Source organism: Esox lucius, chromosome 4 (assembly GCF_011004845.1).
Source record: "Esox lucius isolate fEsoLuc1 chromosome 4, fEsoLuc1.pri, whole genome shotgun sequence".
Lineage (NCBI taxonomy): Eukaryota > Metazoa > Chordata > Actinopteri > Esociformes > Esocidae > Esox > Esox lucius.
Window position 1 is genome coordinate 24403375 of NC_047572.1, and position 25793 is coordinate 24429167.

A 25793-nucleotide genomic window follows, 5' to 3' on the forward strand; every position below is an offset into this window, starting at 1 on the left:
GAGGGGAAGAGGGAGAAGCAGTAAGGAGGGAGAGAAAAACAAATGGGAGTGAGGGAAGGAGAATATTTCCATAATGTTTAGATAATGGTTCCTGTCAGGGCCAACAATCTCTCAACTGTATCTCAGTCATCTCTGTTTTTAATTAACTCCACAGGCCAGACCACCCGAACCCAGACAGGATCATTTGGAACAAGCCTGATAGTGGCACGAAGACTGACACACCTAAACCAGTGAAATAAATGACTAGCTTGAGACTGCACATTCAGTGATGAGCTCTTGTCTGGAGTGGAGAGAGATAGGCTGAGTTCCTGAAGGCAGCGGGAAGAATCTAGCTATAATTTATAATGATAATTCAATTAGATGGGTATTTTCAAACCACACGACTAAATGGTCATTTGGTTTTTAATGGAGTTAATCAGAGAATTCTTTTAGCTAATTTACCGCAATTACTTTGCTATGTCTAAAAATAAAAACCTCTGCGACACTTATTAATTACACACTGGCGGTAATGTAATCAGTAATTATAATACCACACATGTCCGATGCATTGCTCTTATTAAAGACCAAGGTGACTGCTACAAACCCGCTATCTGAAAGAGATGTGTGATTGCTAATGTGTTTCTCTTCTCTCTGAGACGTTCTGAAGGCAGCATCTGTCTCCCTCACCAACAGGATGTTTTATCCTAACACTGCTTCACACACGTACACACACACATGCATACACACACAATTTTTTACAAATGAAAAGCCTTTCACACGCAGCTTCTCTTTCTCCCTCTCTATCACACACACACTCACACAACCTCACGCACACACACAGTCTCACACACACACACACACACACACACACCCACACCCACACTTACACGCACCCAGAAAAGCAGTCGTTCCAATTCGACAGGGGGTCAGCACTATCGGCTTTATCGTTGTAGGATTAGTAAACACCTGTTTCTCAAATTCCCTCAGTGTTTCCATGTGTATTCACCACATTGGAAAGGAAAGCATGAAAGCTTTATCCAATATGCATGTCCAGGTAATCTTGTTAGAACAGCATTTTCCTTATTCTATAAATCCTTTTTATCCCGTCGCCAAGGTGAAAACGAAATGAGGCATGTGGGGAGGTTTTAAAAGTATGGAAGTGTACGTGGGTATGTTTGCGCTCGTGGGTGTGCATAGCGGCTGTGCTGCCCTGATTTACCTCTAATCTTAAATGACACAGCTGAGTCCTCTCTAACTGTCACAGGGAGGTGTCGCCGTGACAGAGAACTGCCACTGTGACACCATGGCAACGGCATAAACCGCCATTTACAATGTATAACATCACATATCACACCAACCGAATTTGGGCCAATCAGATAAAGGCTGGATAGCAATATACACACGTTACACACAGAAAAGTTCACCTTGAAACACACACACACATACACACACACACACACACACACACACACACACACTAAACATGGTGGGGCTGTGATTGGAACACTAAAATCAGCACAATTTACAGCATCATCAGGTCAATGAGTGTTTTGACCATTGTAGCTGCAGCAGCAGGTGTTAAAGATAAGGCCACCAACATGTCCGCCTGGCCGCTCCCCAGAGACCCAGAGGGGAGGACACAGTGTGAGGAAGCCGCCTGCATGCGGAGGTCATTGTCCTCTCTGCTCTATAAATCAGCCTGGAGAGAACCCGACGGGTAAAACACGGACAAAATTCCCCTATAAATCTATAATAACAGGAGCTACTGTGCACAAGGGGAGGGGCTGAGTAGAGGTATAAGCACCTAAAAATCGCCCTATATGGTTAAGTATAGCCCTAGTCACCATAAAGGATCAGCTTATCCTTCCAAAATCCCAGTCCAAAGAGAAAGAAACTACCAAGCAGACCATAGATCAGTGGCATGACGTCATGATGCGATGGAGCCGCTCGTCTCTAACCCATTGTCTTAAAGTATTCCTGTGTGGTGTGGCTATCGTCCAGCTCACTAACTTAGGCGAATGAATGATGAAGACCGCGGTCAAATAAATCCCGGCAGAAGCACTAGAAGGCATGAATACAACCCCGCTTGGTCTTATTCAGCTCTTTGTCTCGCAGTGTTCCGCATCCGTGAACCCTATTCCACATTCCGGTTAAACAAGGTCTGCCAATCCCCACTGAATCTCGTCTCAGGCGAGCAGGGCAGAACTCTTGGTCAACCCTTGGAACCTAGCTTACAGTTTATTACTCCCCCCCGTAGGCTAAGGTTTTAATGCCATGCTCTGAGCCAGACATGTTAGACAGCCAAGTCTCCCTCCCATGGTCTTGAAACAAGCTGCATCCCCCAGGCCAAATGAACCTACTCCCTGTCTACACCAGACACATATCAGCCTTGTGCTGCGACATGGATGTCTGGCTACTACAGACAATTAGATAGGAGCACTCTCAGAAGGATGGAGAATGGAGAGAGGAAAGGATGAGAGGGGGGAAATCACACTTCGCCCCCACTAATATTTTATTATCAGCTGGTTTGCACTGAGCAAAAATCTATAGCGTCAAAGATCAGGAGAGCAACGAAAAGGAAAGGGTTTCAGCACGTGTCACATCAGGTGTGATAAACCCTTCAAGAGTCAAGGTGAGGATTGGGACTGTAGAGAAAGAGCGCAGTGAAAAACCGAGAAAATGAGGAGAGGGGAAAAGAGTGATGGGGATGAGCCAGAGGGAGGGGAAATAAAGTAAAAGGGAGATAAAGAGGGGGAGGAGGGGGAAGGAGACCGAAATAGATCCCTGTGATCTAGCTATTCCAGCCTGGAAATCATTTCCATTTGCTTTTTCACTCAGGGGTCCACAGTGAGGAAATGTTACACACTATCCCTACACACACTAAACAAAACCACCTCCTCCCAACGAACACGGACCACACCGTCTCCTCTGGGCTTTAGCACCTTGTGTAAATGAATGGGGAGAAAGAAAGTCACCGTCCAACACACAAAGTCTGTATTACTGCTGTATCGACTGGGTTTTGGCATATAGGGCAATTTTTGGTTCAGAATGGATAAGAGTTATAATCCCATTATCAATACAAGGGGTCACTGGCATTTTGCTCATCATGTTTCTGCCGCTTAAGCGCTTTCTTCAGGTTAACAACTGACCGTAGGTCGATTTTGGATCATTGTCATTCACTGGCTGAACATGAATGCATCCAGTGTGCGCGCGCGCGTGTGTCTGTGTGTGAGCGTGTGTCTTAAATACCAATCTCAGCACCTGAAGCCATCACGTTCCTCGGAGGACGAGGGAGATTAAGGCTGGTTTATCAGCGGCGTCACTCCATAGGTTAGCAATTTCTCAACACAACAAATGGACGACAAAGGGTTCCCCTAACAAAGTCCATACTATTTTGTGAAATGGCATAACCATGTAGCGACCCACCTTATTTAGTCTTTTGTAATGTAAGTTCTGGGGCCGGACAAAACATTCAGCCACACACACAGTAGTGCTGTCTCATTAGTAGCGCTGGGGGACAGTAAATGACTGAAATTAGGGAGGAGAAAGACGTGACACATGTTTGTATCTGGTGATTATTCTACTTAGCTTCCCAACGTTAGCCTCCGCTAGTCAATCTCCCCTTAATTTGCTCAACATTATTACCTCCAGGACATTATCCCACTAAACTGGTGCTCTCTAAATGAACTCATTCCAGGGATATCAGGGTGGGAAAGATGGGGAGAATCAGAATGAGGTGGAACTGATATCACAGAAGTTATCATCCGTCCTTGTAACAAACCCTAAACAAAAATGAGTGTAAAATGGGAAAAAAATCTACGTATCTATTTTTACACCTGGAAAAAAGGTATTCTATCCATTTAAATTAATTAGTTACACTATTCATGCTATATTAAATAGATCTAAGATTGGATCTCAGATTTCATCCATCAAACACAGTCTGCCCTATTTTGCTGTATGACCTTTGCCCTTTTGCTCAAGGCAACCACTCAACTTTTACAGTTACAGCAGTGAAGTGACAGAGCTTGAAGCGATGAAACGTTGAGTTAATCTAATGGGCGTCATTAAGGCAAATGCAGGCCTGACCACCAAAAGCTAAGTTAATGGAGATTCAGTGGGTGGATAGTTATGAAGGTAGCAAAATGCCTTCCTGACCACGAAGACATGACACGCCCCTCTCACGCAGGGAGAGTTAGGGAAATCGATTCCATCTCCTGGCTTGCACTGACAATCCTTTAACCATCCCTCGCTTATCACCATGGTGATTACGCGCCCCATGATTTTGGCCACCGTGGACCTGCCCCCCATCCCTGGCTGGCAAGATAACAGATTGTGACCAATTGATTTGTAGAGTCATACTGAATCCCCTGTGGCCATTCAAGGGGGTTTTCTCTTGCCGTTTTCCTTACTTCAATACATCAGGATTTAATTCCACCTGTCAGTTAATGTGACTTAAGGCTCCTCATTCTAATTTTCAGATAGCTGATTGTTTTCTTAGAGACAAACAGTTTAAAGTTACAATTTAGAGGACCTGGAATTAATGAAAATGGAGGTTTGAATTGCTTTTGTTGGGTTCCTTCTTCTTTGAGTGGTTTAAGTGAAGTTGACTACCTCCAAACAATATGCAGGTAAATGAAGGTCCTGATCACCATGGGCCTTAGCGACGACATATGAACAAGCAGTCAAATTTAAAAAGAAGACAAAAAGAAGGAAAGATGAAAATGTCTATTCTATTCTCAGTTTTTTAAGACTTTTGCACACTACTGTACCTATGACTTTACGAGTTGACGTTTGTTTTCATGTGCAAGTGATGTCAGTTAAACAGTGCCGATGCTAATATCATGTTAAACAGTGCCGATGCTAATATCATGTTAAACAGTGCCGATGCTAATATCATGTTAAACAGTGCCGATGCTAATATCATGTTAAACAGTGCCGATGCTAATATCATGTTTAAACAGTGCCGATGCTAATATCATGTTAAACAGTGCCAATGCTAATATCATGTTAAACAGTGCTGATGCTAATATCATGTTAAACAGTGCCGATGCTAATATCATGTTTAAACAGTGCCGATGCTAATATCATGTTTAAACAGTGCCAATGGTAATATCATGTTAAACAGTGCCGATGGTAATATCATGTTTAAACAGCGCCAATGCTAATATCATGTTAAACAATGCCAATGCTAATATCATGTTAAACAGTGCCAATGCTAATATCAAGTTAAACAGTGACGATACTAATATCAGGTTAAACAGTGATGATGCTAATATCAGGTTAAACAGTGACGATGCTAATATCAGGTTAAACAGTGATGATGCTAATATCAGGTTAAACAGTGCAGATGCTAATATCATGGCACTACCAGTGTCCTTGCTACGGAATTCATATGATTCACTTCATCTTATGTATCATTTCATCTTGAGAATCTATGCACCCACTACCTACAGATCTCTCTGCTGTTCACTTACATTTCAGTGTGTTGAAGGCCAGCTCATACGCACTTTGTTTCAACGCCTCATCCTTGACCTCAGGTAAGGTCAAACCCATCTGCTTGCCATAACTGACCAACCGGTGGGAAGCAGATTTCTTTAGGTGAGTGTTTTGGAAGATGACCGCTGCCAGCAGGTAGACAGGATCCGGGAAGCCCACCTGGCCATGGCTAAATGTGGGGGGCTCTGAAGACGGCGCAGGGGTGTCCTCTTGCCCGAGTCCAGGTCCATCCAGCAGGCTCAGATTTTTTAGTCTGGATATCTGGGAGCCACTGGCTGTCTTGGATACGGAAGGCCGTTGTGAGTCTGTGTTTTGTTTCACCATGTTGTTATGGCTGCCTGGTCTCCCAAGACTCAGCGTGAGAACAGACTGCAACCTCCGGCCAGTCACTCTGGGACTGGGAAGACAAACACACACACGGGTCCACAAACACTACAGCTGAGAGTGTAATCAGAGGATGGTAAAGGCATAGCTTTGACAAAAGAAATACATAAATTTGTGTCTGCTGAAACTGAAAAAATAACTTGTACAAATATGAATAGTGGATAGTAGTTTTGGAATATGTCTGAATATTTATTTAATTTTGACTAAAGCAGTACCGACTAGTGAAAACAGAAAGAAATTGCGGTTATCAATTGAATTGTATAAACGTTTACTTTAAATAAACTATTACAAGTAAACCTGTAATATTTAGTTGTAACAACTGGAACGGTCACTTGTACCTAATAAACAGTAACTAGTCGCTTTAAAATCCTGACTATTCAGTTCAATTAAATGTCTTGGTTAAAATGTCTTGCTATACAATTCTGTATAGTAACTAAAGGTATTAAAGCATTACATATACAAGCATGTCGTATTTTACCTCATATTACATCATAATAATTGGATGGAAATTCAAAAATGTATTTGTGAGGAGGGGTGCTAAGAATGGACAGCTTGACTTAGCGAAAGGAGTCGCAAATGTAGCACATCGCAAATGAATTACATCTATTTTGCGGAAAACACCTTTCCCATTCTTGTCTGGCGGCGCTGAGGCTACAAAAAGGGTCTGCAGGAATGTTAAACACTGATCACTTTTATTAGAATGTTTACAGTGCAAAGTGCACACGGTGACGGAAAAAGACAAATAATGTGTGGAACCGGATCCGTGGAAAAACCGAGCACAATCTGAGAGGTGCTGAATCTCGTTCAGGATCCGACTCTAATTAAGAACTGCTATCGGCACTACAAGCTACTAATATGGAAGTACTCTTTTTTTTCCAACATAAATAATACATGGCCTAGGTTGGTAAGGCGGACTAAGCCACTACCTCTGAAGCACATGTACTGCAGTAGTGTGGTACTGCAGCCCTCCGTTCTTTCAGCAAAAAGCCTTTCCCCACTATGGTGGCGCTAAAGTGTTATCTTGTGTATCGACACTGGGCCTACGCCCCACGTAAAACCTGGCCCAGGCATGAAAAACGGGACCCTTGAACATAGCCCACTTGCTACTCTTTAATGCAGGTCGGCTGCCACTCCTAGACAAGGCACACCTGCCCCCAATATGGCCTCCAGGGAGAGGACAGAAGGACCCCAGGAAAGCAGCTCTGAGCAGAAGAGGGGCAAGATGAGTCGGATGCCGTATACTGCCCTGCAGTTTCATGTTTCTGTTGTTTTACTTCTGTTATTTTGTTAACACACTCCTGGGCCCAGAACATTGTCACTGTGTCCAATCCATTTTTCTAATTTTTCTCAATCTAAAAATAAAATACAAAATCATTTTATGATAGAGGCCAAGCACGGGACCAAACACTGCGGACCCGGATGAAACGGCACATCCTGCAACCCAGATAGTTACCGCAATGCTCCAAGTTAAACATGCATTACCAGATATTTGTGAATAACAAATCAAACCCCCCGTTTTGGGCTATATATGTTTAATAAGTCGTTTGTATGTGAAGAATCTATAAGAAGAATCATTATCTTACTTTAGCCAGCCATGACATTTCAAGTTGGTTATTTCAAGAAAGCAAGTGGTTTTGATTTCGGGGCTCGGCACACATTATATGACATACAGACCACAATTTGCAGGGAGTAATTACTTGAGCGCCAATCACTCAATGTTTTCCATCTTTGGGTATACTCAAAAAATATAGGATACTTAATACATTCCAATTAATATTTTGGATATAAACAATGAGATGAGAGATGAGATTAGATGAGATGTAAACAATCAGCATTTCTTAACATTCACTAAGGCCCTTTCCATGCACGTACATTTCCTAAAACATGAACTGAAGCACCAAAAATTATGTATCACAGGCTAACACGTTGGGTGTTACTGTGAACTTGTTATTTTAAAACACTTTAATTACTTTGGGTCTACATCAAACATTAAACAACGGTACACATGTTGTTGTTGTTACACAATCATCGTGCTTTGATTTTTTCTACTTGGAGCTACAGCGCATAAATCTCGTGTGATACATATGGTCATAACACAGCACAGACTAGTAGATGTGTTACTGGATTAATAATAATATCAGTGTATTTGAAATAAAATAACCACTTTAAAATTCAGTTGAAATGGTGTTCAGGCAGAACGATGTCTGTAAATCACAAAAAAACGAGCTATATTTTAACATAGTAGTAGTCTTGCAATATAGCTAGCTATTACTGTAGTATTGTACAAAATAACAGCAACTTAACTTGCTTGGCTACTGGACGCATCTTTACCTTCAGAGGGGCTGGCCGCCAGAGACGTCTCCGGACGTTTCCTCTCAGATATCCTGTAACCAGCACAAAGCAATGCATTTCATGATATCCAAGCATATGTTTAGGCTAGATAACTATGTGACCAAAAACTGAAGAAGACGTGTAGAACCGATCTGAATCTGGATTCCTTTTCGTTGAAGGGCAAGACAACGCAAGATTTGTGTAACTTTTGCAATCCAAACAGAAGTTAAAAAAAATATCGAGTATTTATACTTTTAAAAGTTTACACCATATAATAGTTTCGGTAAAAATTCTAAAAACACAATATTATTGTCGAACACTTGGGCAAGCTTTCATCACCATGGTAACTATATGCTAATTGCTTGAAGAAATCCCGAGATTTACGCGCACTATATTCAGATGAAACGGGCCAATATAGAACAATAAAATTCACATAGACAAAATGGAGTGTTTTATCAAAAAAGCTGCTAGCGTAACACAATCAACTCCTCTTCTCACCACGTCTCATCTCCACATCTGGCGTTCCGTTTATTTCCCCAAGGTCTCCACTCTATTCGGGAACATAAACCTGCGTCGGTTGGCACTTAGGTTAAAGTCTAATTCCTTCCCTGTTCTCACAGCCTCTGTGTCTCCAAAACAACACTCCGGTTAATTAATAGCATGCTTGCCTATCAACTATCGCAAATGTAATTAGAGTACAACTTTTAAAACCTTAAAACTCAATGACACATGTAACAATATTTTGCACATTTTAATTATATAGTAGATTCTCTTATATAGAACAAATAGGAGCAAGTCTTACTAAGTGCTTTGCTCACTGTCAAATTAACATATTTATTTAACTTGTTGGCTCTAGGACTTGGAGGGCTCAACTTTCTTGGCCAAACGTTCTAACTGCTAGGCAATCTGCCACGCAAAAACCAATTATAAGGAAGAACACAAAGAAAGTAATATATTTTAGTGGGTATGCACAGCAAATGCCCAGAGGAAGTCAGGGCCCAACAACCATTTGATGTTCTTTACTGCTTTTTTTTACCCCTTTTCCATCCTTTTGCATCACAACAACTGACAATATCTCTTCAGGCCTTCCTATTAGAAATCTGTGCCAAGTCATTCTGTTTTTCCCTAAACTGTTTGTCTAACATGGGAATCAAGTGGGTCAAAGAATGTGGAGGCAAGATCATTCACTTGAAGACCTCATTGAGCTTTGCAGGTGTCTGGGCCGGCCGAAGAAGGCACTAGAGCATGATGTGAACAGAAAAAAACAGATGACAAGGCCTCCCTCTTCCCATACGATGCTGGCCAATTAGCATTTTCCATGGTTCCTCCCTGCCCATATAGCTAAGAGTCGAGTAAAGGCTGAATTCTAGTATTAAACCACTGCAACATTGTCTTTGTTGAACACACAAAATAATTGTTTGGTGGTCTCTTTGAATCTACATAAAAATCCACAGAGAATGAACTGAAGGGTCTAACTTCAAGCCTAACATATCCTGTAAGGCTTTCAGGCTATTCATTGGCATAGGCTGATTTGAAAGATTCATACTGATGTGAAAGATTCCTACTTCAAGAGAAAGAAAAAATGTATAAGAAAATTAACAGGAATACTAGAGGAACATGCAGAAAAAATTCAAGGATATCCAACAATGTTGTGCAGACCCAAGCCAGGCTGTGCTGACTCAAGTATATGTTTTTATAAAGAGTCCATTTCAGCATCACCCTCCCAGCAACTGTGGTGGGTGGATAATCAGGCCAACATGGCTCTGCATGGTCAGGACAAGTGCTGTTGTGCTTTTGAGGCAGGAACGGGAGCTACTATGTTACATAGTGATTTACGATCACTGCCAGGAACAGTGAAATGTTTGCTAAGGAAATTGTTTCTGTTTTTATGTGAGAATTCCAGCCTCTAAGTACTATATAGCGATGTCATAGGTCCACGTTTAAGTCCTACGCTTCCGCCTGAGCACGGCCAATACACAGTAAGCTCTTGTTTTATTAAGTGGCATAGTTTATGGTATAAGAATGTGTATAATATAATTGTAACTTTTCCTTTAGTAGTTTCATTAGCAAATTACATTATAATTGGTGAAGAATTGTAATGGAATATGCAGTTGTTATATTACCAGACACGGTGAGAAAGAAAAGGTTTTAGCATACTGGTTAGATACACTCTGAAGTGAACTACACAGAGAGACGCATCACTCCATTTCCAGCATGTTGTGAGCATTCATGTCATTGCATTTATATTGTTTATTTTGTGCAAAAACACCTGAATGTTCATTTTCTGTTTCCCTCTTGGACACTGATTTGAAGTGTATTCCATGATTGGCTTTTGACATCAAGAGAAGTTTTATACTGTTATTTTACCAGGTACCTATGCTTCGAACACATTCTTATTTATGGCAATGACCTGGTAACTATAATGGTTACCTGTATCACTCAGGGAGAGAACAAGGTTTTTCACCTTGATGGTGTACAGGATTAGAACCAGAAAAGGATTCTTCAATGGTCCTCATGGCAGAAAACTTTGAATGAGTCGTTTTGCCGTTTTGGTTCTGAGCTGCTATATGTAGAAGCTTGTAGAACCCAAAAATTTTTAAATCTGGAAACAAATCTGAAAACCAAAATGGACTCTCCTGTGTGGACAATGAATAACCCTGTCTAGCTCATTAGCAGGGATATTCAAATTGTACCTCTACGTGCTCCAGAGTCTAATGGTTTTCTGTTCTACCATCATTAATGTCACCCACCTGGAGTCCCTGGACGAAGTTCCCGATTAGAGGGATCCAAAGAAAAAATGAAGCAAAACAGGCTTCAAGGTCCAGATTTAAATATTACTGCTCTATAGCTAACACACCCGATCAAACTAATTTCATTGTTAGCTGAAGATCATTAGTTGATTGTTGGAGTGTCAGCTGGGGCTGGGGCATAAGCAGGCTAACAGTAGGGCCTTGTGGACAGGAGTTGTTCAGCTGTGTTTGCCAGTAAATGCTGATTTAGGCCTAATCTGTGTGAAAATAAAGCTTTGCGTAGTCTGGCATGGTCCAGTGATCAAAGTCCCAGGGTCTGGTGCACATGTACCGCTGCAGCATGGCTTGAAATCCAGCAAAAAAAGAAATAATAATATTTTATCTTTCTTCGGAAATAAAGCATTGGAATGCCTTAATATGTATTCTTTGAAATAGTGTTTTGTGTTTTGGCATAAAAATAAATGAAAGGTATTATGGCTTCCCATTTGAGCATAGGGGCTGCCAGAATACAGTTACACCATAAACAAATGGATTTTTCAGTATCAGGGAACTACATGTCTATTCATTAGGGGCCTGTTTAGTGTCAACCTTGATCACCAGATCCAGCTAGCACACCTTCCAATAATCAACCAACCGTGATCTTCAGTTTAGAATGCAATTAGTTTAATCGGGTATGTTTTCTAGGTATGGTGGTGTGATTAAGTCTGGTATATAACAATAATATAATAGTGCTGATATCACAGATCATCCTTCAAATGCAAATGGTAAGTTAACTGGGACTGAATGACTGGGACAGAATCACTGTGATAAAACCTGAAATTATTCATCTTGCCAGTTCAGGGGATTAAGGTATCAGATACAAACACATTTTATGACGAATAGCAACAAAACATTTTATTCAAGTGTATGAAAGTTTATATAAACAGAAGGAAATTCTCAGTATTTTTGCATTGTGATGTGACTGGTTGCATTTCAACTGTTGCTTGACCATATCCTGGAGTTTTTTTTTTACTGTTACAACATCAACTTAGCTTTCACAGTAAAAATGACATATTTGAGTTAATTGTTGGACAGGTGAGGATGGATTCCCCCACCCTGTCCACCACTGAAATACTCTGACAATATCCCCAATGATCTATATCCAGCCTCTCTCCTGTCTGTGCAAATGACATTTCCAACTCATGCCACTCCTACATGGCTCTGGGGGTGATTATATGGTGTATTGGCCCCCCAGGGCTCACCGTCCTCTAACAGGACCAGAGACTGGCTTTCCCAGCATCCTAAAGTGAGAGATTTCACTGTCAGGCACATCTTGCCTCAGGATGAGCTCCGTGAAGAGGAAGACTTCTTCCTTGTGAAGGAGGAATAAGGAGTTGTAAATGTCAGAGAATATATTCAGGATCGCCATCAGTAATAATAACTGCCTGGTTGGTGATTACATTGGAGATAAACAAGGCTGTATATGGTAAAAACAGTGTATAACGGAATGATTGTGTAACCCTTTCATTTACTATCAATGTCGTATTTTATGATGTATATATAAAATATTACAGGTTCATTCGTAGAAATCTCATTTAAATTTGATGTCCCCTCATTTGAATGGACCTTTGGTGCCTGGATCGGTTGAGAAATGGTGAAACGTGTCTGCCCTCTGCTGGAAATGTAGGGTACAAGTGACAATTCCACAATGCAAACTCACCTGTCTCAAGATCCGAAAGGATACAAATATATAATGTTTCATTAACTGAAGTATGGGGGGGCAGTCTGGTACCAAAAATATTTCTATGTCTTTGAGTGGGTAGCTATCCCTGTGACCTGCATGTGGAGAAAAGTCCAATGTAACGCACACCACCACCACCACCACCACCACCAACACCACTTCCTGACACAGAAATCAACAAACACCTGAATGTTTTCACGTTCTTGGTATGGGTGGTTGAAGGGGGCAAAGTCATTGCGTTGCATAATTGATGTTCCATATTAACTTACATCTTTACACCACCCGTCTGGAAACGAGGCATTCATTAACTATTTACCAGATCATTTTGAAATGAAAATGTTTTCTAATCCTGTAGATCCAGGGCTCCTTTTTATTGAAACCCCCGGTGTGTGATTTCAGACGTTAATAAGAGGTGATCGTTTAGTGGAGATATTTCTATTGTGAATGTGTATGGACATCACAAACAACCGACAATTATTCCAGTGTGTAATGCTAATTTGCACACTGTACACTTCCAGAGACAGCTGTGGCCATCCACAGTATTACTGTTTTTGTATCAAATAAATGTTTCTGTACAGAGAGGCAAGAAACCCTGAAATACACAAACATCAGTAATTGATCATTCTTAAAATAATCTGGAACATTATCATCACTGCACCTTTTTAGATTTATCAGTAAGACATAACACACAGGTGAATGTGAATTACACTACTCTCACCATGGGTCTCATGGGTAGCCAGCTTGTCACGGCGCCTTGCCAATGATCAGAATGCTCATTAGGAAGACCATAATGAAGAAGATCCACATAAAGAACCTATCCATCACCTTGGCAACCCTCTTCCACTCTGCCACCTTGGCACAGGTGGCCCTCTGCTCCCGGAAACAGTTGGCGATGTACTCCACGTTCTGCACCAGCTTGGACTCCACCCCAAGTAAGCTCCTGCCGTGACTACAGAACACACAGTGGCCAAAGGTCACTGAGGCCATTGTGGCAGCAACCATAGCTGCCTTTTCATCTTCTGGAGAGCATGAAAGGGCCTCCTTACTGCAGTCTCCCAGGGGAACGTCCTTCTTAGACTCAAAACCCTCACACTTGGACTGATGGTTCTTCTCATCGCCGGTGATGTGACGATGGGGTTGGGGCTTTGGGTGGCGTTTGGGCCCAGGGGTTTGGGGTCTGGGTTGTTTGTGGCAGCACTGGTAATCTCGCTCACTGTGCCCCCCCGGTTTCCCATTGGCCCATTGATGGTGGGGGCTGGCATTTGTCTGGTTGAAGTCATCCTGACCAAAGTGTGAGGAAGAAGAAGAGGCGGAAGTGGAGGCGGTGGCAGTAGCACAGTTCTCTCCCACTTCGTAAACGAAGAAGATCTTGGACATGTAGTCGATGATGAGAACTTTGGCCCACTGTGGGACGGGCTTGGCCTCGGCACCACAGAAATGGATGTTCATGATGAAGATGGTAAGAGCTGTGGAGGCTGTGATCATTGTCATGGTAGCGATGTAGTACTTTCCTGTGTGGTACATTACAAAAAGAGACAGAGGTATGGGTGGATGAGTTTAAGCAGAAACCGAGTAATATTTACACATAGGCGTAAAGAAACAGATGCTTTTGGTACATTAAAGTGCACGGGGGGGGGGGGGGGGGCGATCATACTGATTCACCGATTAGCGGCACGCTCTCCGACGGCGGCATGCTCTCAGCCACCATGAGCTGGAACACGGTCAGGGCCAGAAGCACAGTGACCCCCAGGGACACCTTCTCCCCGGAGTCAGCCGGCAAGTAGAAGCCCAGCGGGGCCAGGAAGGAGATGAGGAAGCAGGGCAGGAGGAGGTTGAAGATGTAGAAGGAGGAGCGGCGCTGGAGCAGGACGGTGTAGGTGATGTCGGGGTAGGGGTCGGAGCAGCAGCCGTACATTATGACGTTCTTGGTGGCCGGCATGCCGTGGCACTCCCACTCCACGTTCTCCACGAAGTCAGACAGGTCCCCACTGCCCATGCCCATGGCTATGTCAACCTGTGACGGAGAATATCAGGACCAGAGCACTGGAAGTTTAGACCTTGTCCAGTTTAATGCACGCGCATATCTATCCGTGTGTGTGTGTGTGTGTGTGTGTGACAATCCCGTCTACCTGGTTGCCATTGTAAGTCCATGAGCCAAATGTTAGGTTGCACTCCTGGCTGTCGAAAGGGAAGTAGGAGACGTCCACCACACAGGAGCTCTTGGTGATGGCCGGGGCGTCCCATGTAATCTCCCCGTTGTACCTCAGCACCACATTGGTGTCCACAGGCCCCGAGAAGTCATCATCGGCCCTGCACAGGAACAGGGAAAACTACTAAGCTGTACCTACAATGCAATAGTATAACCCTGCTGTATATGGGACTAAATGTCTGACCAATTCATGGACAAACATGGTCAAGAAGTGGGGTTGTCCATAAAAAAGAAGATACCATTAAGATGTATTTTAAAGGGGCCATATTTAAGATTTTTTTTACTGTATTAGCACAAATGAAGACCAGGAGACATCTGCAGTTAATTCATTAAATAATATTTTGTGCCTGAGATCCAAGTGCCTTTCTTGCCGGTCCGTTTATCCGTTTGCATTGACTTACAATATTTTCATAGCCGCTCTAGACTCTCACGGTTCTATCCTTCCCACCCTAAATCACCCTGGACTAGTTAATACAGTCCTGGTATCGTTAAGTAAGGGAAGATGAAGACGAGACAAGTCGTGTCATTGTTAAAATTCAGCCTCGTAAACGTTAGTGGCTGGATTCTACACAGTGCCTCTTTAGTTGATTTACTACAGTTAAAGCGACACGAGTCCCCAGCTGTAGCTTTGAAACAACACATTTTGGTCGTGGCCATGAACAAACTCGACTAATAATCAAACCCTCAGTGGGTTGAATGGGGTTACGTTTGTATTTGCTGTACTTGACGACTGGCGTGACCCTGGATAAGTGGCCCGTCCGGTCGTACTTGTTGTAGAGGACGAGGTCAGGCCTCCACACGAGGCTGCTGGGGATCCGGATGACCTCCAGGCCGTCATAGTCCTCCTTGTCCCACCTCAGGTAGGCGTCGTGCCACGTCTGACGGATCCACAGGTACGCGATCAGTACCTGGTTCCTCTCGTCCTGCTTACATGGACGTGAACATGCACACACACACACAGGCGCAGGTGCACGCCCACACACACACACACACACAAACACACTCAGCCGGAGTATGGTATATGTTTCTGTGACATGTATTGAAAAAAAGCATTTGTTTAATGTTTAGTATTTTCATGTCATTTTCTTTTCACTGGCCATTTTTGTTTTTAGATTTTTCAGACCTGTTATTTGTACTTTGCTGTATGATCATGATTTTTATTGATTATGTAGGGTACTTTAGAAGAATATACACCAATCAGCCATAACATTATGACCACCTGCCTAATATTGTGTAGGTCCCCCTTTTACCGCCAAAACAGCCCTGACCCGTTGAGGCATGGACTCCACTAGACCTCTGAAGGTGTGCTGTGGTGTCTGGCACCAAGACGTTTGCAGCAAATCCTTTAAGTCCTGTAAGTTGTGAGGTGGGGCCTCCATGGATTGGACTTGTTTGTCCAGCACATCCCACAGATGCTCGATTGGATTGAGATCTGGGGAATTTGCAGCCCAAGTCAACACCTTGAACTCATTGTGTTCCTCAAACCATTCATGAACTATTTTTGCTTTGTGGCAGGGCGCATTATCCTGCTGAAAGAGGTCAATGCCATCAGGGAATACCGTTGCCATGAAAGGGTGCACATGGTCTGCAACAATGCTCACGTAGGTGGTATATGTCAAAGTAACATCCCCATGAATGGTAGGACCCAAGGTTTCCCAGCAGAACATTGCCCAAAGCATCACACTGCCTCCGCTGGCTTGCATCCTGGTGCCATGTGTTCTCCAGGTAAGCAACGCACACGCACCCGGCCATCCACATAATTTAAAAGAAAATGTGATTCATCAGACCTTCTTCAATTGCTCCATGGTCCAGTTCTGATGCTCACATGCCCATTGTAGGCGCTTTCGGCAGTGGACAGGGGTCAGCATGGGCACCCTGACTGGTCTGCAGCAACGCAGCCCCTTACACAACAAACTGCGATGCACTGTGTGTTCTGAAACCTTTCTATCAGTACCAGCATTAACTTTTTCAGCAATATGAGCTACAGTAGCTTGTCTGTTGGATTGGACAACACGGGCCATCCTTTGCTCCCTACGTGCATCAATGAGCCTTGACCCTGTCGCCGGTTCACCGCTTTTCCTTCCTTGGACCACTTTTGATAGGTACTGACCACTGCAGACCAGGAACACCCCACAAGGGCTGCAGTTTTGGAGATGCTCTGACCCAGTCATCTAGCCATCCCAAAGTAGCTCAGATCCTTACACTTGCCAATTTTTCCTGCTTCTAACACATCAACTTTAAGGACAGAATGTTCACTTGCTACTTAATATATATCACCCACTGACAGGTGCCATGATGACGAGAGTATCAGTATTATTCACTTCACTTATCAGTGGTCATAATGTTATTGCTGGTTGGTGTATAATCATACATATTTGCACATCCCTGCAGTTACAAACAAATATTTCCTAACAATTATTTTTTTAGGGCCTAACTAATTAGAATTCTTGCAAATGTTTCTTTTGAGATGTAAAAACAACAAAAAACTTTATTTCAGTTTAATACAAAGATTTTGTATACTAATTTTTGTAACAAGATAGAACCTTTACCTTTTACCAAAGCGCAGTTGTGCTCATAAGTTTGCATACCCTGACAGAAATTGTGAAATGTTGGCATTTATATTGAAAATATGACAAAAAAAAGTATTTTATTTAAGTAGTGACCATATGAAGCCATTTATTATCACATAGTTGTTTGGCTCCTTTTAAAATCATAATTATAACAGAAATCCTCCAAATGGCCCTGATCAAAAGTTTACATACCCTTGAATGTTTGGCCTTGTAACAGACACAAGGTGACACACACAGGTGAAAATGGCAAATAAAGGTGAATTTCCCACACCTGTGGCATTTAAAATTGCAATTATTGTCGGTGTATAAATAATAAATGAGTTTGTTAGCTCTCACATGGATGCACTGAGCAGGCTAGATACTGAGCCATGACTTAACTGTCAAAAGACCTGCCTAACAAGGTAATAGAACAAAGATGGAAAAGGATATAAAAAGAATTGTTCTGGATATAAAGAAAAACCCACAGGTAAACCTCAGGAGAAATACGGGCTTCTCTGAAAAAAGACGGTGTGGTTGGTTCAAGGAGCACAATATGACGATACTTGAACAAAAATGAACTGCTTGGTCGAGTTGCTAGAAAGAAGCCTTTACTGCACCAATGAAACAAAAAAGCCTGATTACAATATGCCTGACAACATCTTGACATGCCTCACAGCTTCTGGCACACTGTAATCTGGTCACAACCATAAGCGCTATGTTTGGAGGGGGTCAACAACGCCTATAGTGAACAGACTACCATCCCCACTGTGAAGTATGGTGGTGGCTCACTGAGTTTGGGGGGGGGTGTGAGCTCTAAAGGCACGGGGAATCTTGTGAAAATTGATGGCAAGATGAATGCAGCATGTTATCAGAAAATACTGGCAGACAATTTGCATTTTTCTGCATGAAAGCTGTGCACGGGACGCTCTTGGACTTTCCAGCATGACAATGACCCTAAGCACAAGGCCAAGTTGACCCTCCAGTGGTTACAGCAGAAAAAGGTGAAGGTCCTGGAGTGGCCATCACAGTCTCCTGACCTTAATATCATCAAGCCACTCTGGGGAGATCTCAAACTTGCGGTTCATCCAAAACGACCAAAGACTTTGCATGACCTGGAGGCATTTTACCAAGATGAATGGGCAGCCATACCACCTGCAAGAATTAAGGGCCTCATAGACAATTATTACTAAATACTGCACACTGTCATTGATGCTAAAAGGGGAATAAACAGTATTAAGAAATAAGGGTATGCAGAGTTTTGAACAGGGGTCAGTTTTTTCTTTGTTGCCATGTTTGATTTTATGATTGTGAATCCCATAAGAAATAAAAGATCTGTTTAGCCTGCTCACTAATGTTTTCTTTACAAATGGCACAGACATTATCAATTCTCCAAGGGTATGCAAACGTTTGAGCACAACTGTTTTATTGGACATGACATGAGACACACAAGAATTGGCAACAGTCTCTCTCTCTCTCGCCCCCCCCCCCCATCACTCTCTATCCCTCTTTCATTAACTTAGACTATCTGTCAGACAAAGTGAAATCCAGACGCTGCCATCAATATCAGGTGGATGAAACTAGCTGGGGGATAAAGGAGGTATCACACAGGTCACACACACACACAAACACACACACACAGGTCACACACAAACAGGTCACACATGCACACAATGTGTCCGTCTGTATTTCCATGTGACAAGAGGACATCATCATATGAATGGGAAGTTAATTTAAAATCGTGTAAGGCAATAGATCAGTTGACTCATCACTTATTAGAATGCAACACTTAGTACCTATAGTCAGTAAAAATGTATGTGAGGGTGACCGTACCAGTGAAGGGCTTTTCAGTAAGCAGGAGGTCTGACGCACGTGGTTCCTATTAAATTACAATGCTTGTTCTAATTCCTAATTCTGTAGCGCCAAACACACATGAACAGAGGGACCAATGTGTGAGCCCATGCAATTCATTGGGCAACAGTGAGTACCACTCAGCCAACTTATCTGCCCTGCCAACATGTTATTAAAAATACTTTCCTTGGACCTCATACAGTGCAGTTCATTATTGAAAGACCAGATGAATCACAGAGATGACTGACTATATTATGTATTGGCAATCCAGAGAGCAGCACCCACAATTGACGTTTTCCCTCACAATGCCTTACATTTGGTCAGAAGAACCGGATCTCTGATAACTTCCAGAGGTGTTTTCCTTCAGGTAGAAAGGTAATTTGGGGACATACATTTAGTAAAAGCCTATTTGTGAAAGAAGCTGCTGATCACCCGTGCTGCTCAGCTCGTTGCTGAGGCATAGTCAGTAAACCTCTGAGACCCACCATGTCTTTGATCTGGGAGAGAGTGATCTGTAAAGTGACGTTCAGGGCTTTGTCTGTGTCCTCCACCGGTCGAAGGGCTTTAGAGTAGTTCTCCATCAGGTCGGTGAGCAACAGCTGAGCGTACCTCCCCTGAGCGGAGTAGGACACTACAACCGGAGAATGTAAGTTATTTGTTGCTCTCTCTGTATGAGACGGTAACCTCTGCCAAGGGGTCTAGGCCTTCATGGCCCTATGAATTTCAATACTTCAAGCTCCTTTTCTATGTTAACAATTTCATTGAACTTAAAAACAACTAAAAGAGCTTTGTTTCGACAGACAATGTAATGTGGTGCTGCATAGCTCAAAGGGGTTTTAAAACCCATGCCGCGTAATGCAACGCGTAAAATTTGTGCACTTCAACTTTAACTCAAGAAACAACACTTTAAAAAGATATCTCGATTCAAATCAGAGGAAATAATACAGTTATCCATATATAAAATTAGTTTGAATTCACATAGGACAAACTAAATGCTTTCCCAAACATTTACAAAAAAAACAGCATTGACTTACCTTCAAGCAACATCATCGCAATAAAGCACATAATTAAAACCATTTTCCCCATTTTGAGTTTGAATGTCGGGAATGAAACAGCGGGTTGCTGTGGCATCATAAATAAAAGCTTCTTGCAATTAGGTTTACATGACGTCCATTCAACCCCAATTGAACTCAAGGGCTGATAGCAGCCGGGCATTTACATTCGTTTTCCTCGCGCTTCAGGGAAATGCTTAATGCTTGGGAAAGAAGGCGGCATGCCTGCTCAAACACGGAATAGGACCCCGGCTATCACGTAGCTCGCGCAGACGGAGGGAAACAAGATGCGCCCAGACCATCCGCTCCGCGCACACCAGACCATTTCAGCTGCCAATCAAATGCTTGGCAGGTGGGCTCTAGGGCCTTTTTGTCATATCCGATATAATCACTTTGCCCTATGTCATTTTTGGGACAGCAAGCTTTTTTTGCTCTATAGAGTCCTAGTTTCAATGTGAAATCAAACAATTGCTATGAGGTTAATGTTTGGTTTTTCAGCTTTTATTTGAGCATACGTGTTTTCACCATTTAAGTCTTATCTTCAGAAAATGGAAGGTATGTTTAACTGGATCTATACTGTACCTTGACATAGCCAGTTAAATAATTGAAAAGGCCATTAGAAACAGCATATAGTTGCTATGGCACTTGTGGTTAGTGTATTCTAAAATTAATCAGTACCGAATGAGTTTTGAGCCATTTAATTGTGCTTCAGCAGACACAATGTTTCAATTATTTTTTTTACAAAACACTGCAGACTCTTTTGGGTACCTTTGAAAAAAACTTTTACCGGGTCTTACTGTTTTTTTGGCTAACTATTTGCACTTTGATGTGTAGCCTCTGGAGTTCTGTTGTTGAAGTTTTCTGCAAATTGTAGTGGCTGACACCATAGACATAATAAAGAGTAGACGCCGCATTGGCTGCTGGGCGCGAGAAATACGGCCGCCATCTTGGACCGGTCATACTCCTAGTTGCGTAGCAGCAGAAGCAACGATGCCAGAGCATATTCCTGCTCAAATCGGCGGACCATCGGAAACAGGGCTCGGTGGATTACTTTTCACAAGTAAGATTTAACATTATTGTATTTTGTGACTAGAATATTACCAGAGAGTTGAGAAGGAGCAAGGATCTTTGATATTACTGTACTGAAATCGTAGCCAGCTAGCAAGGCTATGTTTACTGCACCAGCGGGTGTTCACCCAGCTATGAACTGAGACTTGATAAGTTATATTCCATAACACTGACTTAGATTACAACTGACACAAGAATGCTATTGTAGAAATAAAACAAATATTACTGGTATAACATTGGCCAGCTAATTTTACACAAGTGGCACAGACTGTATAATAAATCAATAATTATCATTGTTGGGCAGTACTAGCTTAGCTAGTAACTTAGTATTTTGGTGGTAGCTTCACTATTTCCAGAATCAAGTAACTTTTCAGTAGTAGTAACTCCTTTATTTACCAAGTAGCTTGGCCACACAAGCTACACTTCTTGTCACGTGAAATTAGCACAACTTAAAGTAGTTTTCTATGTAGTGAACTAGCCTGCTGTGTTTGTCTTACTTAGCTTGCTACATTTGACTGGGTGGTAGCTTTTGTGTAGTGAAGCTTTATTCATGGCAGAGTAACTAATAGCTTAGCTCACTACAATTTCCAAGTAGCTTGCCCAACACTGTGTATTATTCACATGTAATTCACCCTAACAAAAGTAAGATACCTCTCATGTCTCATACCCACCCCACTTAAAATAAAGGCAACAGAACATCTGATAGTAGAATGGTTTGCAAACAAGCTTATTCACAATTTCATCAACTTTGGTTCATGTACATGTAGGTGTCAAAATGGTAGGTGTTTTCAAGTTTCATGTGTTTTCAAGTTATCCCAGTTCTGCAATTACATTGTTCCAAGTTAATGTTCCTTTGTCTACAAGTATACTGTATAAGTTAAACAAGAAACTGATCCCATTCCTAAAAACATGGATGCAAACTAATTATCTATCTGCCCTGGTAGCTGTTTACCATTTTCATTCTCTGTGAGTTTGCACCCCTGTGATAGGCACCCCTGTGATTACACATTACTGATGGATGTGATGGAAAATTCACTTTACTGCTTTGAATTAACAAAATCACATGGGGCTTTCTTGGGGTGACTTTTTTCGCCATGATCAGAGTAATACAACTTTTTTCTTTTGCAGGTACTTGTCAGTCATTGGATTTGTTATCATTATCGACACGTTGATGCTGATGATTCCTGAACTGCTCAAAGTTCAGCGGTATGTGCTCACCTACAGGTTCAGCCAAGATCACTTGGAGCTCCTATAGGCTCTGTGCACCAGCATAGTAACAAACTTCTGCTTTTGTCTAGAAGTCTGCGTTGCAGTTTCCGGTTTACTTACTAATACTCATCCGCATTAGTAAACACCTAAACTCCCAACAAGATGAGTGATGCTGTTGTATGGAAAAAAATGAAATATAATGTACGTGACTCATTTAAGTTTCAAGGTATAAGTGGGGCATCATTTTAATCAGGAGAATGTCCTCTTTTTAATAAAATATGGCTTGCGCCATTCAATGACTTTAAACACTAGACTACAAATAGTCGGAAAAGGCGATTTTTGTATTACATTTTTTTTTTTTTATATACTTCCACGTAACGCAGGTTTAAGCGCAATTAATATCATATAGGACCAGATGTTTACTTCCTATGCCAGTTGTTATTTTTCAGTTTTGTTGTGAAATGAGGTTACAGTAGTAAAATAAAAGAGGAGACCTGTTTTGGTGCTTTTTTGAGGCTATGGAATTTTAAGCTTCACTCAGGTTAGAAGAGGCTGAACGAAGGTTCGTTTCAATTCACTTGCTATGGGGACATGCTAGTGTTCCAGCTCAGCCAGCTTTCTTTTGCCGTTTTTGAGGCTAGGGTGAATTTTTATGCGTTCTATTGTCCTGCCTAATACTACACTAAAAAGGAACACATCGCTAACTAGCTTACACCACAGTAAACTACTTACCCTCGTAGTTGTGCAGATAACTCGATACGTAGAGTTTGAATCCCTTGTTCCGCTTGCTTAATGGAGCAGGGGACCAGGCATCAACAATTCGATGGACATCACTAATGCTTATTTTAGGCAGGTCTTGGAGACATCTACTAAAAACTGAAATTTTGGCCGACACGGGTGATCGCCTTAAGTAAACCGGAAACTGATATGCCAAATTTTAATTACAATTAATTCGGAAAATATACCTAATGAATATCTTTATGTCTTGTGAGTAATGTATGTATTGTGTGCCTGTTTTCCATACAAGGCGGCTGGAATAACAATTAATCGGCACGCCATTTCCAGGCTCTCTTCCGCCGCCTGATGGTTCGGTGTGGTCTCACCTGGTGAGACAGGCAATGTGGATAACACTGTGTCCCTGTCTGCTGTGGAGATGTCCTCTCCTGAAACTGCTGAAGAGCACCCATCTCCATTCGCCGACATTTCGGCCCTTGTGTGTGACCACAGTTATCTCCCCACTCGGTTTGGTGGTCTGGTGGAAAATGCTCTGGTCTACATAGCAGGGTTTGTAGTCAGGCAGATTCTAAAAAAACTGTCCTGTGATGTGTGCCGTGTGAGCTTGGTCAGAGATGCTGTACCATCTTCATTTGACAAGAGCTACCACCTTCTAACCCTGAAAAACAACGGCGGCCTAGTGATTCCATCACAAGGCACAGTGAAGGTTTGATTTTATTATCTTGTTTTTTTAAAATGATATGTATATTTGTATATTAAGGTTGCTTTGTTCTTATTTTCTCTGTTTTGTAAAGTGTCTTTGAGCACTGTGTAAAGCGCTATATAAATATAATGTATTTTTTTAAATTATTTTAATAAGGTGCTGAGAGCTGCAGAGAGGGTGATCCGCCAAGCTTCACCAATGCAAGCTCCTAAGGTGTCAACAGTCACACACATTGTCCGGGAGGAGATTGGAACGGAGGATGTTTTTCTGCTTGGGGAACACATCGAGGAGACAGTTTGGCATCGATAACCATCATTCTGACTTGTTGTCACTGGTTGTGTCTGGGTTTCTCAAAATAAGGCTGCACCACATTGCCAAACTCACCTCTCTTGAACTGCAGAAAGGGAGCACGAGGAAGAAGCTCTGCAAAACTGTCCTCTCTCAGGGGTTTTAGAGCGTGTTTGTGTGTGTGGTTCTACGACAATTCAAGACTTTAATCCTAAATTCCAGCATCCCAAAACTAATTCTAAACTTTATATCTGTACTTTAACCTTACTCATCACACATAGTATCTTTATGTCATATGTCATCATTCTGACAAGATTAACACTGAAACTGAAAGCAATGGCTTAAAACTGCCTGGACAGTGGTCTGTCACATTATGAATACTGCTGTAAATGTTGGTGGGTCTGTAAATACCTGTTTGTTTGTGTTTCATGAACTCTAGCCTCATGGTGTGTGTCTCCAGGAATCCAAATGTTGGTCTCCTTTGCCTTACACTGGGTTTGTGAGATTGTGTATAGTGAAGTTATCTTTACATTATGTCTCTGTGTTTGTGATTGTCTTAACCCTTATCTCTTTCCCTCTGGTTTCTGTAAAGCACTTTGTAACTGTGTTTTGAAAATTGCTACATTAAGTTTGCAGACTTTTCAAGGGAGTTTCAACAAAGTAAATGTGCAGTTTAAATAAAAACTGTCACTTTTCATTTCATCCTGCTATTTTAGACAGAGTACAGGGACCTGTGGGTGTGTGTATGTTGGGAGGGGGGCTGTGAAATGAAAGAGAGAGAGAGAGAGGGAAAATAAATAATATATCTGACTTTACTGCCACTATTTACACATTAGGTGTTTCAATCAGAATGATAGCCAAACTGGAAATGTCCCTGTTTTCTCCCATTTTGGGGATTATGTTCCCAGTTTTGATCTCGGATGTCTGGTCACTTTATATCATATATCAGAATATTCTATTACTCTTAAGCCCACTATGAATATTAAAATACGCCGAACCATGTGTTGTGTATCATAGCTACATGTATGACCAGCAAAAAAACGTGTGAAAATCAGTAAGGTATTCACTGAGGTATTATTGATTAAATGCGCTGACAGCTCATTTCACCTGCCAAAACAGATTACACTGAGTGGAGCGGCTGACCGGTCCAAGATGGCTCGTCAGCGCCAGTAGGTAGTAGCGGTCGATGCGGCGTCTACTCTTTATTATGTCTATGGCTGACACATCCACAACCACCTTTGTTCACGATTTGCCCGACAGAGAAGTGTTCCTGATTGGTCTGACAGTTATTTAAAAAAAAAAAAAAACGGTACTGAATGCTGATTGGTTGATCGTTGTGGAATATGTTAGAAATAAGGCGTGAGAGAGGTTTGGTATATGTTGGTACAGTGAGGGAAAAAAGTATTTAATCCCCTGCTGATTTTATCCGTTTGCCCACTGACAAAGAAATTATCAGTCTATATAATTTTAAT

General features: G+C 42.0%; 2 protein-coding genes across 7 annotated transcripts in view; both read right to left on the reverse strand.

The window, feature by feature from the left end:
• Positions 1 to 8773, reverse strand: part of LOC105026172 (putative methyltransferase NSUN7) — a 31443-nt gene extending 22670 nt beyond the window's left edge. Inside the window, exons 1-3 of one of the 2 annotated variants that reach the window (XM_010897460.5) lie at positions 8689 to 8773; positions 8191 to 8243; positions 5454 to 5872 (exon numbers count right to left, since the gene is read on the reverse strand). In XM_010897460.5, coding sequence (XP_010895762.4) covers positions 5454 to 5799 — 346 coding nt within the window. In that variant the 5' untranslated portion in view covers positions 5800 to 5872; positions 8191 to 8243; positions 8689 to 8773. Of the gene's footprint in view, positions 1 to 5453; positions 5873 to 8190; positions 8244 to 8688 lie in introns of those variants that run through there. The other variant, XM_020046012.3, reaches the window with a different exon arrangement.
• A 2746-nt stretch (positions 8774 to 11519) lies between these two features.
• LOC105026170 (neuronal acetylcholine receptor subunit alpha-9-II) lies at positions 11520 to 20618 on the reverse strand. Of its 5 annotated transcripts, none has more exons than XM_020045743.2 (7): positions 20301 to 20618; positions 19752 to 19897; positions 15638 to 15795; positions 14790 to 14970; positions 14323 to 14674; positions 13486 to 14171; positions 11520 to 12291 (listed from the first exon to the last, which is right to left on the reverse strand). In XM_020045743.2, the coding sequence occupies exons 1-7, from the start codon at positions 20479 to 20481 to the stop codon at positions 12178 to 12180; spliced, it is 1818 nt and encodes a 605-aa protein (XP_019901302.2). In that variant the 5' UTR covers positions 20482 to 20618; the 3' UTR covers positions 11520 to 12177. The 5 variants fall into 5 exon arrangements, with proteins under 5 accessions (XP_019901302.2, XP_010895760.2, XP_012989032.1 ...); XM_010897458.3 differs by having other exon boundaries at positions 11521 to 12291; positions 15638 to 15792; XM_013133578.3 differs by having other exon boundaries at positions 12213 to 12291; positions 13379 to 14171; positions 15638 to 15792.
• Positions 20619 to 25793: the final 5175 nt, after the last annotated feature.